This window comes from Myxocyprinus asiaticus, chromosome 17 (genome assembly GCF_019703515.2).
Source record: "Myxocyprinus asiaticus isolate MX2 ecotype Aquarium Trade chromosome 17, UBuf_Myxa_2, whole genome shotgun sequence".
NCBI classification, from domain to species: Eukaryota; Metazoa; Chordata; class Actinopteri; order Cypriniformes; family Catostomidae; genus Myxocyprinus; species Myxocyprinus asiaticus.
In genome coordinates, this window is record NC_059360.1 from 46,619,505 (window position 1) to 46,639,181 (window position 19,677).

Genomic DNA, 19,677 nt, shown 5'->3' on the forward strand with positions numbered 1-19,677 from the left:
GCAGCAGAATCTCTGATATTAAACTCAGATTACAGTTTAATTCGTGTATCATTTAAAAAAAAAAAAAAAAAAAATGTTTAGCTTGAATTTGGTAAGCATCATATGGACGATTTATTTTTCATAGATCAAAGATTGAAGTCAGTTTTTTAAATAGCATGCATTCTGTGTAAACAAACAAATAATCAGACAGAAATGGTGTAAGAGTACTGACATTCCCCAATTGAAAATTCAGATGAATAAGTAATGCAGGAATGTTTTCAGAATGGTTAGGCATGCCGGAGCTTTGCAGATCACAACAAAGCATTGATTTTATTTTGCCAAGCAAAGCTGTCGACTCTCACGTAGCGAGAATATGTGGTTGACAAACTGTTGAATGTACACAACATCAGCCACAACATTAAAATCACCTGCCTAATATTGTGTAGGTCTCTTCGTGCCGCCAAAACTGCGCCAACCCGCATCTCAGAATAGCATTAGGAGATGATATTCTTCTCACCACAATTGTACAGAGTGGTTATCTGAGTTACCGTAGACTTTGTCAGTTTGAACCAGTCTGACCATTCTCTGTTGACCTCTTTGAGTATTTCTGTAACTGCTGATCTCCTGGGATTTTCATGCACAACAGTCTCCAGAATTTACTCAGAATGGTGCCAAAAAAAAAAAAACATCCAGTGAGCGGCAGTTCTGTGGATGGAAACGCCTTGTTGATGAGAGAGGTCAACAGAGAATGGCCAGACTGGTTTGAACTGACAAAGTCTACAGTAACTCAGATAACCACTCTGTACAACATGCTATTCTGAGATGCGAGTTGGCGCAGTTTTGGTGGCACGAGGAGGACCTACACAATATTAGACAGGTGGTTTTAATGTTGTGGCTGTTCGGTGTGTGTGCAAACACCTAAACCACACATTAAACTTTCTATTTAATCTCTTAGAGGTTGATTGAACTGTCTGTTAAATTGCATTGCAATTGCATTAATAACTCTTGACAAGTATATATTCTACTTTGTAGAAGAAATGAATGCACTATTCAGAATGGCAAGATTGTGACTATGCATGGCTCTGTTTCAAAACCTAGTGAGCTGCCTATGTAGACGGCTATTTTAAGGCATCATTGGCACACTCCCATTAACTGTTAATTTTATTTATTTTTTTTTGCTGCCTTCCATAGGCTTTTTCCGCACGTCATTATGTCTCACGCATGGTCAAGCGCTCTAGCTTTTTATAATAAACTTTTTAGACATCAAGCTCGTACGGATGCATTTGCTGCACAAGCACTATAACTGCTTATTGACTCTCTTTAGTAAAGTCAACGATAGGCGCATAGGCATCTAGAAAAACTAAGCTGCAATTGGACAGTCCGCACGTAATGTGCAAATGACGGAATTTGTGCGAGACGTAGTGGCACGCGGAAAACTGAAGTATATTTCGGCCTTTGGATACCTTCTTTTCGACAAAATCTTAAAAGACAATCGCAGAATGCATTGCGACATCCATCCAAGATGGCAGACGAAGTGTGAGAAATGACCATTAAAAATGTACTACCAAAAACTTTGTATTGACAAAAAACATTAAAAAATTTTTTATAAAAAAAGAGTGACTAATTAACCTGTAACACTATTTGAGGGATCAGAAATTAAACAGTAATTCATGACTAATAATTATACTTGTAAGTGTCTAGTTATGGACTTGTTTGGCATTATAAAGTATGTATTAAGCCTTTATTGGCTGATTTCTTATTCTTGCTTTACAGCACCTTTACGTTTGTTTTTGTCATAACTATGAATTTTTTAGCTAAAAACAAAACATATCAGTAGCTAGTATGATGCAATTGACATCCTTTATAGGTTCTCAGTCAGTACTGTGTGTGAAAGTGCAGCTTGTAAGTATAAAATACATGAAGAATGCATATAGTATTTCAACAAAGCAGGGAAGGTTAGGGTTAGGTTTAAATGTACACAGCTGTGTACATTCCCCCACAAGCCAACACAGACCGGGCACTCAAGGAACTGTACGGGATTATAAGCAAGCAGGAAACCGCGCACCCTGAGGCCGTGTTCATTGTGACCGGGGACTTTAATGAAGCCAGTTTCAAATCAGTCGCACCAAAATACCACCAACACATCAGTTTCAACACACCAGGGGACCGGGTTTTGGACCACTGCTACTCTCCCTTCCGGGATGCTACAAATCCCTCCCCCACCCACCATTTGGCAAATCGGACCACTCTTCCATTCTGCTTCTGCCCGCTTACAGGCAGAAACTGAAACAGGAAGCACCCACCCTCAGAACGATCCAGTGCTGGTCGGATCAATCAGACTCTACGCTACAAGACTGTTTTGATCACGTGGACTGGGAGATGTTCGCGTGATCACGACATCGAGCTTTACGCCGATAGCGTAATGTATTTCATCAGAAAGTGCGTAGAGGACGTCGTTCCGACCAGAACAATACGGATCTATCTGAACCAGAAACCTTGGATTAATAGCGATGTTGGCGCGGCACTTAATGTGCGGACCTCCGCTTTTAATTCTGGGAACGCGGAGGAGCATAAACAAGCCAAACGTCAGTACAGGAACAAGATTGAAGGACAGTTTAACACCACCAACTCTAGAAGCATGTGGCAGGGAATTAACATCATCACAGACTTTAAAGGGAATAAAAACTCTGTAACTCTGGCCATGAACACTGCTGCATCTCTCCCGGATGAGCTAAACACATTTTATGCTCGTTTTGAGGGAAATAACACCGCCCTCGTGGAGAGAGCTCTCGCGGCCGAAGCTACAGAGGTTAGTTCACGCTCCGTCTCTGTAGCGGATGTAACCCGATCCTTCCGATGGGTGAATATCCGCAAAGCCACGGGTCCAGATGGCATTCCGGGCCGCGTCATCAGAGTGTGCGCGAACCAACTGGCTGGTGTTTTACGGACATTTTCAACCTTTCCCTCTCTTTGTCTGTAGTCCCCACATGCTTTAAAACATCCACCATTGTGCCTGTTCCAAAGCAATCCAAAATCACTTGCTTAAATGACTGGCGTTCTGTTGCTCTGACCCTCATCATCAGCAAATGCTTTGAGAGACTAATCAGAAATTACATCTGCTCTGTGCTGCCTCTCTCTCTTGACCCATTGCAGTTTGCTTACCACAACAACCGCTCCACTGATGATGCCATTGCATCTACAATACACACTGCTCTCTCCCACCAGGAAAAAAAGAACACTTATGTGATAATGTTATTTGTAGACTACAGCTCAGCATTCAACACCATAGTGCCCTCCAAGCTTGATGAGAAACTCCGGGCTCTGGGCTTAAACAGCTCGCTGTGCAGCTAGATCCTGGACTTCCTGTCAAGCAGACGCCAGGTGGTTAGAATAGGCAGCAACATCTCCTCATCACTGATCCTCAACACTGGAGCCCCACAGGGCTGAGTTCTCAGCCCACTCTTGCATTCCTTGTACACACATGACTGTGTGGCAACACATAGCTCCAATGCCATCATTAAGTTTGCTGATGGCATGACGGTGGTAGGTCTGATCACCGACAATGATGAAACAGCCTACAGAGAGGAGGTGCACACTCTGACACACTGGTGTCAGGAGCACAACCTCTCCCTCAATGTCAGTAAGACAAAGGAACTTGTGGTGGACTTCAGAAGAAAAGACAGAGAACACAGTCCCATCATCATCAATGGAGCACCAGTGGAGAGAGTCAGCAACTTCAAGTTCCTGGGTGTCCACATCACTGAGGAACTCACATGGTCCATCCACACTGAAGTCGTTGTGAAGAAGGCTCATGAGTGCCTCTTCTTCCTGAGACGGCTGAGGAAGTTTGGAATGAACCGCCACATCCTCACACGGTTCTACAGCTGCACTGAAGAGAGCATCCTGACTGGCTGCATCTCCACCTGGTATGGCAATAGCACCACCCACAACCGCAAAGCACTACAAAGGGTGGTGCAAACTGCCAGACACATCATCGGAGGTGAGCTTCCCTCCAGGACATATATACCAGGCGGTGTGTGAAAAAGCTCGGAGGATCATCAGAGACTCCAGCCACCCGAGCCATGGGCTGTTTTCACTGCTACCATCAGGCAGGCGGTATCGCAGCATCAGGACCAGCACCAGCCGACTTCATGATAGCTTCTTCCCCCAAGCAATCAGACTTCTGAACTCTTGATCTCCCACGATCAAAATACATCAGCACTGCACTTTATTACTCTTACTCTTATATCTCACACCAGACTGTCATAAATTATATTATTATTATATTATATTCTCTCTTAACAACTTACTATCAACCGACAGCCTGAATGTCAATACAGTACAATACAACCTACTGTACATTCTATATATATATATATATATATATATATATATATATATATATATATATTATATTATTTATTTTTTAATGAATAATGTGCATCTATATTGTGTGTATTGTATACTGTACATTGTATGTTATTATTTGTATATTGTGTTGTGTAATTATGTGTATATTAGACTTTAAATTGTATTGTGTTAATCTGATGTTTATTGTAAATTGGTATATGTCTCATCACTGTCACGACTGCTATGTTGATCGGAACTGCACCCAAGAATTTCACACACCATTGCACTTGTGTATATGGTTGTGTGACAATAAAAATGATTTTATTTGATTTGAGGTTTAGAGTTAGGTTTAGGGGTTGGTGTAGGGTGTCTGAGGGACTCTAAATAAACACAACTGAAGTTGATGCCCCTATACTGTACGGTAGTATTTAATCAGGGGTGCAAATAGCATCTATATAATAAGAAGATGCTTTTTTTTGCTATTTACACTAAGCAACAAAAGTTTTTGTCTTCAATATTTATGTTATACTTATAAGCTGCACATTCACACAGTGTAATGAGAACCTATAAAGGATGTATTTTGCACCTTACTAGTTACTTGTGCCGTCAACTGCTCAACATCAGTGTTGATCGCCACTTTGTCCTCCAGATGAGTGTTGCAGAAAGCGTCACGTATGGGCTATTTTACAAGTTTGCCAGACAAGAAAGCAGGAAGTGTGCACAGTAAACATTGAAAACATTTATTACTTTGATACATTCATTGCAGAACTTTATAAGAGGTCTTGTTTACTAGCTAGCCTAGGCTAGCTTGTTAAACATTCAATTTGTCTTCATAAAGTTGGAGTTTTTTTATATATATATATTCTTGTCGCTTTGTACTCTAAAACACGTTAGAGCAGGCAAAAACGCATGTTAAAATCATGTTGTTGTGCAATTGGACCTGTGCTTGCAAAGACAGACTTAAATGCTAGACTTAATAGCGTAAATGCTAATTGCCGGTAATCATTAGCTGAAGGGTAGCAGCTCAAAAGAAGAGCAACGAAGCACCAGGCCAACACTGATGCTTCACTCCATAGACTATTCGGCAATGCTGAAGCGAGCCATGTGGAAGCCGCTTTAGAATACTACTTTACAAGGCATCTACCTATGCAGGCAGTAGACAGCAAGGCAGCTCACTAGGTTTTGAAACAGAGATGTGCACATGAAAAAAATCTCTCTTTTAAAAGTTTTAAGGACAATTTAGATGACGTTTAGAGAGTAAAAATTCCCCGTCCAGAGAGCACAGTTTGTGTCCTCTTCCGACTTTCAGAGGCAGTGAAACTCAAATAGCTTTGTGAGGTGTATCAGCACATTTTGTGCTTCAATGAGAACAGACTTACATCTCGGCTGTGTGTTATTGGTCCTAATGCAGTTTTCATCACCACTGCTAGTGTGAGACCTTTCCTTGGCTCGACCTAGAGTAAATTTACAACTAAACGCTGTGAGTTTGCAGCTCAATCTTTTCTTGAAACTGTAGTGGAAGTATCATGTATCGATTAATCTAATTTTTACCGCCATCAGCTTTTATCAGTAGACATCTATCAAAAATAAGTGAGTTTCTATTGAGCACAATAGTGACCACCAAAGTTTTTTTGTTCTTAAACATAAAATACACAGTCACACCTGAAACATTTTTAAGGAGCTGTGTGCTTTTTAAACACAAGTAGCTAACAAATTTTCTATATTTGACAATAGTCGATGTCCGATTCCCGAACAATTGATTCTTATGAGCCAGTTCTTTCAAATGTACATCGCAAAACATGCACCACCAATGATGCCTGATTCCTGAACAAATAACTCTAATGAGCCAGTTCTTTTGAATCTACACTGCAAACAATGTGTGACCAATGGAGACCGATTCCCGAACGAATCTATTCTCAGCACTCAAGCATGGTTGGTGTTGTACAATTAGCGAACAAATGACTCTTATGAGCCAGTTCTTTTGAATCAACAGTATGCAACCAGTGACATACGATTCCCGAACAAATAACTCTTATGAGCCAGTTCTTTTGAATCTACACTGCAAACAATGTGTGACCAATGGAGACCGATTCCCGAACGAATCTATTCTCAGCGCTCAAACATGGTTGGTGTTGACCAATTAGTGAACAAATGACTGATATGAGCCGGTTCTTTTGAATCTACAGTGCGCAACCAGTGTTATCCGATTCCTGAACAAATGATACTTATGAGCCAGTTCTTTTGAATCAACAGTATGCAACAAGTGACGTACGATTCCCGAACAAATAACTCTTATGAGCCAGTTCTTTTGAATCTACATCACAAACAATGCGAGACCAATGGAGCCCGATTCCCGAACGAATCTATTCTCAGCACTCAAGCATGGTTGGTGTTGTCCAATTAGCGAACAAATGACTGATATGAGCCGGTTCTTTTGAATCTACAGTGCGCAACCAGTGTTATCCGATTCCTGAACAAATGATACTTATGAGCCGGTTCTTTTGAATCAACAGTATGCAACCAGTGACATATGATTCCCGAACAAATAACTCTTATGAGCCAATTCTTTTGAATCAACAGTATGCAACCAGTGACATATGATTCCCGAACAAATAACTCTTATGAGCCAATTCTTTTGAATCAACAGTATGCAACCAGTGACATACGATTCCCGAACAAATAACTCTTATGAGCCAGTTCTTTTGAATCAACAGTATGCAACCAGTGACATACGATTCCCGAACAAATAACTCTTATGAGCCAGTTCTTTTGCATTAACAGTATGCAACGAGTGATGTACGATTCCTGAACAAATAACTCTTATGAGCCAGTTCTTTTGAATCTACATCGCAAACAATGCAAGACCAATGGAGCCCGAATGCCAAACGAATGACTGTTATGAGCCTGTTCTTTTGAATCTACATCGCAAACAATGTGAGACCAATGGAGCCCGATTCCCGAATGAATCTATTCTCAGCACTCAAGCATGGTTGGTGTTGACCAATTAGCAAACAAATGACTCTTATGAGCCGGTTCTTTTGAATCTACAGTGCGCAACCAGTGTTATTCGATTTCCGAACAAATGATTCTTATGAGCTGGTTCTTTTGAATCAACAGTATGCAACCAGTGATGTACGATTTCCAAACGAATGACTCTTCGGTGCCAGTTCTTTAGAATCTAAATGGCGTATAGACATACATATCTTACATATAGAGATGTAAGAACGAGAACTGTCAAATTCCTTACGATTTCCATCCCTAAAGACTGTGAGTAATTTATGTTGTAGAGCAAAACGTAAAAAAGTGTCCTCTGGTCACCAAAACAGTCACCAGGTATAAAAATATATTATACTCACACACACACACACATACACAACATTATTTGTGTTATTGTGGATGTATGCTCTTATCTTTAAACATAAATCTAATTTTTTTTTTTAATTTTTTTTTTTTTTTTACATAAAGCCTGACTACATTTCTTTTCCTGTAAAGAACACTGAGTATCAGTGTCAAGATACTCTGCTGCATGTGAATGCTGAGATCAGCATCTATAGAAAACAGCATGTTTCCAGCACAGCTGGGCAAGAAATTCAATTCCACAAAGCATAAACAGGATCCATGCGGTTTCCAGGTTCCCTTAATCCCGCTAGCGCACTCAAAGCACCGTGTGAGGTGTGTGAATTTCCATGGAGATACGGACCGTGTCACAGCAGGTAACTGCTGGAGTGGGATGGCGAGAACATTGCGTCTAAGCACTTGATTCCGACAGGAAGAGAGGAGTGCTGATCTGATATGCCAAGTGCATTTCTAAACTCTCCAGTTGCTGTGTTCAGACATTTACAAACCATTAAAAACAAAACCCCACCAGTCATGGAACTTCTTTGCCCATTAAAATGCAAATTGGCACACTTGGTGAATGGAGATGAAATGGTCGGATCGGTCGACCTTTTGAGCAGTGAGATACATTTGTTTGTGGGACAGATAGAATGGCTACTGGCCCTGTGACGGGAACCGATGTCTTCGTACCTGCAAGAGATGGGGAGGGAAAAGGACGCGACACAAATGCACCCTATGAAAAGAACAGAATAAATCAACAACTGGAGGAAGCAAACCTTTTAATCATGTCCTTGAAATACAAGCTGCAGGAAGCTAGAACATTTTGATGGACTTCAAACTCTTTGCCTTCAACTATTATTTTCAGGTCTGTAAAGTCTTTCTCGTGCCGCTGCTCGTTCAATTCCTTCAACATTTCTGTAGAACAAGAGAAAGAAGAGAAAGAGTGATTAAAGATTAAATTATTCAATTACATTTTGCATAAACAAAATTAGGCGTATTTTGGGACCATTACGATCACTTTCTGCAATGTGACATTATTGCCATTAAAATTAAGAACATTTTCAATCAAAACTCATTAACGTACGAATACTCTACTGTCAAGAATTATTAGCATTCCGGAACGTTTTACATAGAGTTTTTCGCAATTCCCATTATACTTTAAAATTACTGTAAGGCAATCTTTCTTAGTTAAAATCAACATAAATTAAAGGCAGAACAACAAATACTTCTTTGATGATAAATTATCTGGTTAAACTCAATCATTTGAGGCATAAACTTGATTACCACAAAAATGTATTTCTAAAAATTGGCCCTATTCACTTCCATTGTAAGTGCCTCACTGTAACCTCCATTTTTGCTTGTTTTAAAGAAAAGGAGGGACGAGTCAAATTGTATTGAACATTTTTTTCCTTTAAGAATTTAAATAATAGCATTGTTTGTTTTTTTTTATGTCACATTACAGAATTTTTTTTTTTTTTGTGCATTATGGTAATGAGAAAGAGGGGTGTCACAATGCAAAACAAATCTTAATGGTCTTAAAATAGGTATAATTTTCTTTATGCAAAATATAATTTATTTTTTCTTTCTTTTGATTTAAAGGAGAAATATGAACCAGATGTTCACATGAAGATAACACAAATCATTGTTTGACGAAAAACAGGAAATCATTTGTTTGCGCATGTAAAAGGCTGAAAAAGATTTGGAATAGGGGAGTAAAACCATCAAGGATGAAAATAAATACAGAGTGAATGGCAGAGGGTCTGCATTCTCATTTCAAAGCACATTTGGCAGAGATTCTACGAAAAAAAAAAAAAAATACAGCTTCTTTAAAATAATACACATATGTCCACAGTTCTGATTTAACAGACAATAGAGCCACCAGCTGCTCTATAATAACATGTACTAAACCAACACCGCCTCTAAATGACAGGAAAGATGGTGAGGATGTGGAAAACAAAAAATACAAACAACACAATTTATCATGCAGACAGAAAACAAGTGAGAAAGTGTAGAAAAAACCTGATATTTTAATAAAGCACGTTTACTAGTCAACTATACAGCAAAAAATTATTCTCTAGTCCAAGACTAGACCAAGACTTTAGCTCTGTTCCAAAACCTAATGAGCAGTCTAGACAGCATATTAATACATTAGCACATTTATAATCCATTCACTACTGAAAACCATCAATATTTCATTCAAATTTGATTATAGTACCCAATATCTGTGCGTGCTACCTGTTACGCTAATTAGAGTATCACATTGTTAGCTTAGTGGCATGCTAATGCCAAATCCTCTTGGAATCAGTGGTGCGTTTTTTTTTTTTTGAGTTGCACAGTAGACCGCTTATTATGAGGTTCCAGTTTGGTTAAGATGCTGCATTAGGGGCTGTTCACACCAAATGAGTTTTTGCGTCCATCTGCACTGTTGGCAGGCAGATGCTGTTGACCAGATGTTGCGTCTCGCACAGATGTGCCATGTTTTTAAGATGCTGTGTCTTGCACTTCAATGTTTAAAAATGCGCCTAAAGACACCTGCATTATGTTCCGTTTATTGCGCTCCATCTAGCCTTTTTTTGTAAATGCAAGAATGCCGATGTAAACAACAGAGACCTTTAGAGGACATGGTTCTTTTAAATGTATTTTCTAATAGTTTATTGCATTTCTGCAAGAAAAAAGAAACAAAAAAGAAACATGGTTACAACAGTTTTACTATAGTAACACCATATTTTTAATTTGTGGAACAAGTATGGTTTTTAAAACCATGGTTTCCTCCAAAAAAAAACATGTCTTTTCAAAAATTATCCATGGCTTCACTATGGCAAACCTACAGTAATCATGTAACTATTTTTGTGGTTAAAATAAAAAAAAAAAAAAAGTTTTTTCTTCTTTTTTTTTTCTTTTTTTTTTTTTTGCAAAATTATTATGATTTTTATTACCATAGTTTGGGTTTTCCTGTATTATTAGTACAGTTTAACCATGAACTGTATGGTTAAAATATAGTTACTGTGCTGTAGTTAAATCATGGTTGTTATTTCATTATAAGGGATGGATACAAGGTATTGCGAGCGAGGCTCAAGAAATCATTTTGAGGGAACGCAAAACTATCTAAAAAAATTAATTCCCTCCATGAACTTTAGAGGTGCTCTGTACACTAAAAAACCTAATAAGTTGACTTTACTCAATTGAGGAATGCTGTCTCCAAAACTTGTGTAATTAAGTTCACTTAACTTGGTGATCATGTAGAATGAACTTAACTATTTAAGCTACTGTAAGGTAACCAAATTCAAGTAGACTTAATGCAGATATTCTATATACATGTTGTTTCTATTTAATGATTTTAATTGAATGGACTTAAATTTAACTCCGTTAATTTGGTGATCATATTGAATGACCTTAACTATTTAAATTAAAGAACTAGATGCAAGTAGACTTAACTCATATTTGCTATATAAATGTAGTTGTTTCTACTTAAAGGAATAGTTCACCCCAAAATAAGAAATTATCTCATTCTCTTACCCTGATGCCATCCCAGATGTTTATGACAGTTTTTCTTCAACCGAACACAAATGAAGATTTTTAGAAGAAGGTAGAGCTCTGTCAGGTCCTTATAACAGAAGTACACGGGTGCCAGAACTTTGATGGTCCAAAAGTCACATTTAGGAAGCATAAAAGTAATCCATACGACTCTAGTCGATCAATGAATGTCTTCTGAAGCAAATCGATATGTTTGTGTTAAAAAGTGCTTCCTGCCAGCAGCTGACGCAACGCTTGATGTAGGTGCGTCGGCGAGTTCACGCAAGAATTCGGAATTGGCGCTTATTTACAACAGAAGAACAAATGTCACGTGAGAGTTTGGCAATTTCAAACTGCATCAGAGCCCTGGACGGACGTGCCGATTTAAAGTTAAAAACATTTTAATTATCGACTTGCTTCTTACACAAACATATCGATTCGCTTCAGAAGACATTCATTGATCGACTGGAGATGTATGGATTACTTTTATGCTGCCTAAATGTGACTTTTGGACCGTCAAAGTGTTGGCACCCATTTACTTGCATTATAAGGACCTGACAGAGCTCTATCGTCTTCTAAAAATCTTCATTTGTGTTCTGCTGAAGAAAGACAGTCATACACATCTGGGATGGCATCAGGGTAAGTGAATAATGAGATCATTTTCATGTTTGGGTGAACAATCCCTTTAATAATTTTAATTGAATGGACTTAAATTTAGAGTTGTGCTCAAAAGTTTGCATACCCTGCAGAAATTGTGACATTTTGGCATTGATTTTGAAAATATGACTGATCATGCAAAAAACTGTCTTTTATTTAAGGATAGTGATCATATGAAGCCATTTATTATCACATAGTTGTTTGGCTCCTTTTTAAATCATAATGATAACAGAAATCACCCAAATGGCCCTGATCAAAAGTTTACATACCCTTGAATGTTTGGCCTTGTTACAGACACACAAGGTGACACACACAGGTTTAAATGGCAATTAAAGGTTAATTTCCCACACCTGTGGCTTTTCCAAAAGACAGTTTTTTTTGCATGATCAGTCCTATTTTCAAAATCAATGCCAAAATTTCACAATTTCTGCCAGGGTAAGCAAACTTTTGAGCACAACTGTAGGTCATATAATAAGACAGCTCAATCAAAGAAGATTCTAACGATTCAAAGTCAAACTTTAAATAAAGTTGTTTCTCTACGGAAATGCGTAGACACCTGTACTTCAGTTGTACATGCAGAAGGAGAACTAAGAAACTGTTAACATGGTCCAACTTGACCAAAGTGGACACAGATCACCCTAATAGTGACATCACACGAAACAACAATTTGCAACTAAACAGCATAAATAATTCCACAAAAGAGCAAAAACCAATATGAATTCTTAATTACAACTATTTAAATGCCCCCATATGTTCCTTTTGACCAAGGAAACATAATTAAATAATTCAAGTGCAAGGTATTATGGGTATTCCCCATAGCCTCAATTTTATACTCAATAGTTTGAGTTATTTACACTTAACATTTTACGTCTATGGATTTTTAAGATAAATAAGTTCAAGGAACATAGATATTTGAGTTGAGCCCCAAACTTGACATTTCAAGTAATGTTTAATTAAGACAGCCTGATTTTACCAGTAATGACAACATTAGGGTTTACAGTGTACAGAACGGCCCATGAGAAGGTAGTTGGATAGGTTTTGAAAAACAAGCTTTATTCATGTCCAGGAAATAATATTCATTAAAGTTTTACCCACTTATGCATGAGTCATTTCTGACATGCTTTATGTCGAATTAATCATATCTGAACCCAATATAACACACGCAGATTTCTAATTGATTGTGTGTCCTTTTCACCACTGAAAAAACTTCCAAAAGTCCCATAAAACAGCAGGATCCAATAAATAAAAACAAATATTCACGACTAATAATAAGAATAGACAACAATCACTTGATATATGCAGAGACCTAGTTTTGTGCAACAAAAGATACTGCACTTCTGTGAGTAAACACATTCAGAGTCACATTTCAATTTTATATGCAGCTTTCCTTGCAGTAATTTGAATAATCGGCCGGTGTAAACATCTTAGTACTGTTAGAGCAACACATCACCCTTCTGTTTCGCAGAAGTTTGACAAGCTAATAATGAAAAGGACGTGTGATTATCTGCCTAAAATGCTCTCTATTAATTTGAGCTGGGGACAGCGTGGATGGCAGAAATTATTCTCTGTTTAAGTGGGTTAATGTTCTCTCGAGAAGGCCAATCATAAAATAGCTCAGGACAGTTTATCAGGCCCAAGAAGGCAAATTTTAAAGGAAAATGCTGATATTTTGTAATTGATATTAACATACAGTATGCATTGTACAGTGAGACAATCTTTGAGCATACATTACAAAAAGTACATTTAGAAGTAATATACACTGCCTGGTCAAAAAAAAAAAAAAAGAGAGAGAGCCTATGACTGGATCATTACTGCAGTGATTAAGATCTTTCAGCTGGCGACAATTCTTTTAAGCCAAACTGATGCAGTGTGTACCTTCTCATTTCTTAAACAACCATGTCGGAAGACGAATCCCGTGGTTGTGGAAAAGATGTTACTGTGTTTCAGAAGGGGCAAATTATTGGCCTGCATCAAGCAAAGAACACAACTAGGGGCCTGGGTAGCTCAGGGAGTATTTACGCTGACTACCACCGCTGGAGTTGGGAGTTCGAATCCAGGGCGTGCTGAGTGACTCCAGCCAGGTCTCCTAAGCAACCAAATTGGCCCGGTTGCTAGGGAGGGTAGAGTCACATGGGGTAACCTCCTTGTGTTCGCGATTAGTGGTTCTCACTCTCAATGGGGTGTGGGTAAGTTGTGCGTGGATCATGGAGAGTAGCATGAGCCTCCACATGCTGTGAGTCTCCGCGGTGTCATGCACAACGAGTCACGTGATAAGATGCGCAGATTGACAGTCTCAGAAGCGGAGGCAACTGAGACTTGTCCTCCGCCACCCGGACTGAGGTGAGTAACTGTGCCACCACGAGGATCTACTAAGTAGTGGGAATTGGTCATTCCAAAACAGGGAGAAAAGCACAACTAAGGAGATTGCTGAAATCACTGGAATTGGGTTAAGAACTGTCCAACGCATTATTAAAACCTTGAAGGATAATGGTGAACCATCAGCTTCGTGGAAGAAATGTGGTCAGAAAAAAATCTCAAATGATCATGATTGGAGATCACTAAAACGCTTGAAGTCACATTGTAAAAATCGACAGTAGAACTCACGGCAATGTTTAATAGTGAAAGTAAGAGCATACAAGATCACGGCCAAAAACGAATGCAACTCTGGATGGAAATAAGGTTGTGACGTTGCATAAGGTTGTGGAAACAATGCCACGACGAATGTGCGCCGTAATCAAAGCTAAAGGCGGTCCAACGGAATATTAGACTATGCAACTTTTTCATTTTGGCCAGGCAGTGTATGAAATATATAGTTTGTTTTGTTTATTTATTTCCATACCATTTTTGTGGAATGTCAGATGGATATTATGCTAATAATATAATTCCTAATGAAATTTGTTGTATTAAATGAGAAAACAATGCAAAGCATATGCATTTTGGGCCCCACTATACTCTATATTATTAAGGCACAGAATTTCCTTTGTGTTTACATTTGCAAAAATTGCTTCTGAATGGCTGAAGACTGTTATGGCCTGCCTCCATATAGCCATCCTCTGAACAAATCTATTAATCTGTTTCAGACTGCGATCCGTAGAGAGCTCTTGCCTCTCTCGGTGAAACTGAAAGAATGCTGAAGCTTGAGAAATGTGTCCTTGAGCGTGCTCGCTGGTTGGGCACACGAACCGAGCAGGACAGAATACATGCATGTAAACCAGAGCGCTATGAGACTACTGTACAACCTCATTTTAAATGTCTTTTGTCACACACCACACTTTAGATAAATGAAAAGGGAAACTCTAGGATGTAATATATCATTAGAAAGTATTAAAAAATTGACATGACTTTGTATTAGTATTTTTCCTTATATTAAAAGTCAACATGAACTAAAAATGGACCATATTTACTTTCTTAATATATGTCCGTGGTCTTATTGTGATGATTCATTAGTGTTATTCCAAAAAAGAAAAAAAGTTCTTTCATCAAAAGAGAATAACTTGCTCCACCTCTGAAAATACTCTCAAATCTATCTTACTTTTTCAACTCCTCCTCTCTAACCAGCTGACTCATTTCTGGTAACGCCCACTTTCATGATCCACTCCATCAAGTCCCGCCTCACATTCGTTTTTTTTTTTTTTTTTTAAACTCTAGTAACAAATAAGACACAATGGGGCATCATTTTTACTTTTATGATTAGTTACTGTGCCAATTTTGGGTGGTGGTTTGCGGACAAGTTTTAGTGCTGAATAGCGGAAAAAGGAAATAATACGTGTTCTTGCTTTACTGTTGTGAAAACATACAAATATTGGGTACAATGCTCAAATTTAAATTGGATTGAACTATTTTTATTTATACTTTTTGGGATTTAATAAATTCTCTATAAATGTATCAGGCAATACAGCCTTAACCTCGTGCGACCCCACGTCCTCATGCGTGAACATTGTATTTTGGCTTCGCTATATGCAACGCATAATTCAAATGAATAAAAACCGACTGAATGCTGTTCACAAGACTCTAGACTGTCATTTAAAGGGTTAACTTCTGCCGCACTGAGTCATGTGACACAACAACATGACATCGATTTCCTTGAAGCGCTTCTACAGACACAGCGCAAACAAAAGTGCCTACCTAATTACGTTTTTACACTGAAACCTGTTTGAGTCAAAAGATTAGAGTCTCTAGTTTCATCCGATATGTCATTTTTAAATTTGAGCGATTTATCGCAGAAAAGCCACGCTGCTAAACACAATGTACACTAATGTGTACTTTAGCAAATTTTTTATTTAGAAATCCAATATTTACTGTGCAGTTACACACTGAGAATAAATTAGTTCATCCAAAAGCTGAAAAATGTTGCTTTCAGAGGCTTTATATGGAGTTAGGATGAAAATAAGGTGCATTTCAAACTGTTCTGAGACCAGTGCAGACAGACAGCACACTGGAGCTTAAGTCATTCACTAAATAGGGTGCGAGGGAGCATGCTATAGCTCTCTATGCAGTTAAGTGCATTAAATCCTAAAATCAGATCAAAAGTTCAGTTTCAGGCTGCAGATGATGTTTGGATCACTCAACATGTTTAACAGACATGTGACAATGATAATCAGTGCATAGATTCAGAATTTATAATGTATCATTTTATTTTAACATGGTTGGCAGTGATTGGATGATGCTGGACATTACTTTGAATCAGAATTATTTATTCAGCTTTACAGAAAATCAGCTGTAATATCTGTAACGTCTAAAACACATGAATAACCAACACTCCTGGACACATAATAAACAATTTATTATTATTATTATTATTATTATTATTATTATTATTATTTTTGCTTGTTTATTATATGCTACTAGTTACAAATCAAAAAAGGAAATGTAAAATGCACACAGCAGTGGCAGTGATTGGATGAAAATACGCAGGGGTCTCAGGAGGTTAAAAAAAAGTCCAAAAGAAGGTATCCTAAAGGAATATTCTGGGATCAATACAAGTTAAGCATTAATCAACAGCATTTGTGGCATAATATTTATTACCACACAAATGTATTTTAATTTGTTTAACCTTCTCTTAAAAAAATAAAAAATAAAATTGGGGTTACAGTGAGGCACTTACAATGGAAGTCAATGGGGCCAATCCATAAACATATAAATACTCACTGTTTCAAAAGTATAGCCACAAGACGTAAATATGCGTGTTAACTTGATTTTAGTGTGATAAAATCACTTACTAACCTTTTCTGTGTAAAGTTATATTCAGTTTTACAACGTTGTTGCCATGACGACATAACACTGTAAACTCTAAAACTACTTTAAAACCACAATTTAAACAACTTGAGAGCTCAAATAATACACAAGTTTTAACAGAAGAATTAATGTTCAGTAAGTTCTTTTATAAAATTATAAGCTTCACATTTCTGCCTTTAAACCCTCCAAAAAATGGCCCCATTCACTTCCAGTGTAAGTGACTCACTGTAACCTGGATTTGTTTCCTCCTTTTTTTTTTCTTCTTCTTCTTTTTTTAAAGAAAATTATATCAAGTTGAAATTATTTTTGTGGTAATCATCATTATGCCACAAATGCTGTATATTGAGATTAACTTGTATTTAACCTGGAATATTCCTTTAAAAGGCAACGTATGTTACCACCTTGAATTAAAATAAGGCACTTGGAACAACAATACAATGGAAGTGAATGGGGCCAAAAGTATAGCCACATGACATAAACATTAAATGCGCTAACATGATTTTGGTGTGATAAAATCATATACAAACCTTATCTGTTTAAAGTTATATCCAATTTTACAACTTTATTGTCATGACAAAGTTGTAATATTGGATGCAAGTAAACCCTGTAATTTGGTAAACGTTGTAACGCTGGTAAAGCCCTGATTTTATCACACTAAAATCAAGTTAACATGTATAATGTTTACGTCTTGCAGCTATTCTTTTGAAACAGCATGCATTTTAATGTTCATAGACTGACCCCATTGACTTCCATTGTAAATGCCTCACTGTTACCGCAATTTTTGCTTTTTATGAAATAAAAGAGGGATGAGCCGAAATCATATATATATAACGTTACATTATGACCACCAAAACATTATGACCACCTGCCAAATATGCTGTTGGTCCCCCGTGTGCTGCCAAAACAGTGCCAACCTGCCGAGGCATGGACTCTATAAGACCCCTAAAGGTGTCCTGTGGTATCTGGCACCAAGACATTAGCAGCAGATCCTTCAAGTCCTGTAAGTTGAGAGGTGGAGCCCCCATGGACGAGAAAGGTTGGTCCAGCACATCCCACAGATGCTCAATCAGATTGAGATCTGGGGAATTTTGAGGCCAAGTCAAGACCTTGAAGTCCTCATCATGTTCTTCAAACCATTCCCGAACAATGTGTGCAGTGTGGCAGGGCGCATTATCCTGCTCAAAGAGGCCACTGCCATCACGGAATACCGTTGCCATGAAGGGGTGTACCTGATGTTTAGGTAGGTGTCACGCGTCAAACTGACATCCACATAAATGGCCGGACCCAGGGTTTCCCAGCAGAACACTGCCCAGAGCATCACCTCCACCGGCTTGTCGTCTTCCCACAGTACATCCTGCTGCTATCACTTCCCCAGATAAACGGCACACACGTACATGGCAGTCCACGTGATGTAAAAGAAAATGGGACTCATCGGACCAGGCGACCTTCTTCCACTGTTTCAAGGTCCAGTTCTGACGCTGGCATGCCCATTTTAGGCACTTTCGACGGTGAACAGGGGTCATCATGGGCACTCTGACTGATCTGCGACTACGCAGCCCCATACGCAGCAGGGTGTGATGCACTGTGTTATGATACATTCCTCCTGTAACCATCATTCATCTTCTGTGACTTGAGCCACAGTAGACCTTCTGTCGGTTCAGACCAGACGGGATAGCCTTCGTTGCCCTCGCTCATCGATGAGCCTTGGGCGCTCAACATCCTGTCGCCGGTTTGTGGTTTGTCCGTTTTTGGAACGGAGCATATATATGAACTTGATCAAGGACCTTTATAACAAAACACATAATTACGGTTTAACATGTCTCTTTCGTGCACGCGGTTGACCCGTTACATTAATGAGCACCCTGCGGTCATTTTGGAGCTTGTGTGTAAAGCGCGCGTGCTACACCTTAAGCTAAAATCAATTTCAAGTGAATGCAAGCAGCCACGCAAATTGCTGAAAACAGTCTTTGACCCAAATGGAAATGTTATGAGAGTCACAGACGAGAGGGTAATTCTAATTCAGTGAATTATAAACCTACCAACAATAACGAATAGGGCAATTACATTATCCATTTTTAATGATCAAATTCTCCAAATCCAGGAAGGTTTTTAACATAAGTCTTTTAAGTAGACTGGTAGGTTTAATAACCGATGCAATACATTTTATAACTTCCAATATGTATGAACAAACAAAGAGGATTAACGTTGCATAATTAGCAGATGTCAAGGATGTTTGCTCTCTAAAGCAATTATCATGCTTTCATGTCTATAAATTGACACCTTTCAACCTCAATATTTCACTTTATATTTATCCATTTACACATATAGTATATTTAGACCTACTGTAAATATAAATGTATGAGAATATATTACTGCCAAGCCATTATTTGAAAAAAACATTTTCAACACAAGTTATTGAGGCTTCATCTATTTCAGATAAACCTGCAACTAAATGGCACAAACAAACAAACTGTGATTGGTCGCTTCACATGGTCAATGTCGGTCAGACAGTTTCTTCCTGTCTAAGTGGGCAGCTCTTGGCCAGAATAAGCTGTAATGTGGACCAATCTGTAAATCGATAGTTATATCAAAACGTCATTACACATT

General features: G+C 38.3%; 1 protein-coding gene across 1 annotated transcript in view; it reads right to left on the reverse strand.

Annotated features, from left to right (window-relative positions):
* Positions 1–19,677, reverse strand: part of LOC127455258 (kelch-like protein 29) — a 179,294-nt gene that overhangs the window by 99,821 nt on the left and 59,796 nt on the right. The window contains exon 5 of the mRNA XM_051722991.1: positions 8,442–8,580. Coding sequence (XP_051578951.1) covers positions 8,442–8,580 — 139 coding nt within the window. The remainder of the gene's footprint in view (positions 1–8,441; positions 8,581–19,677) is intronic.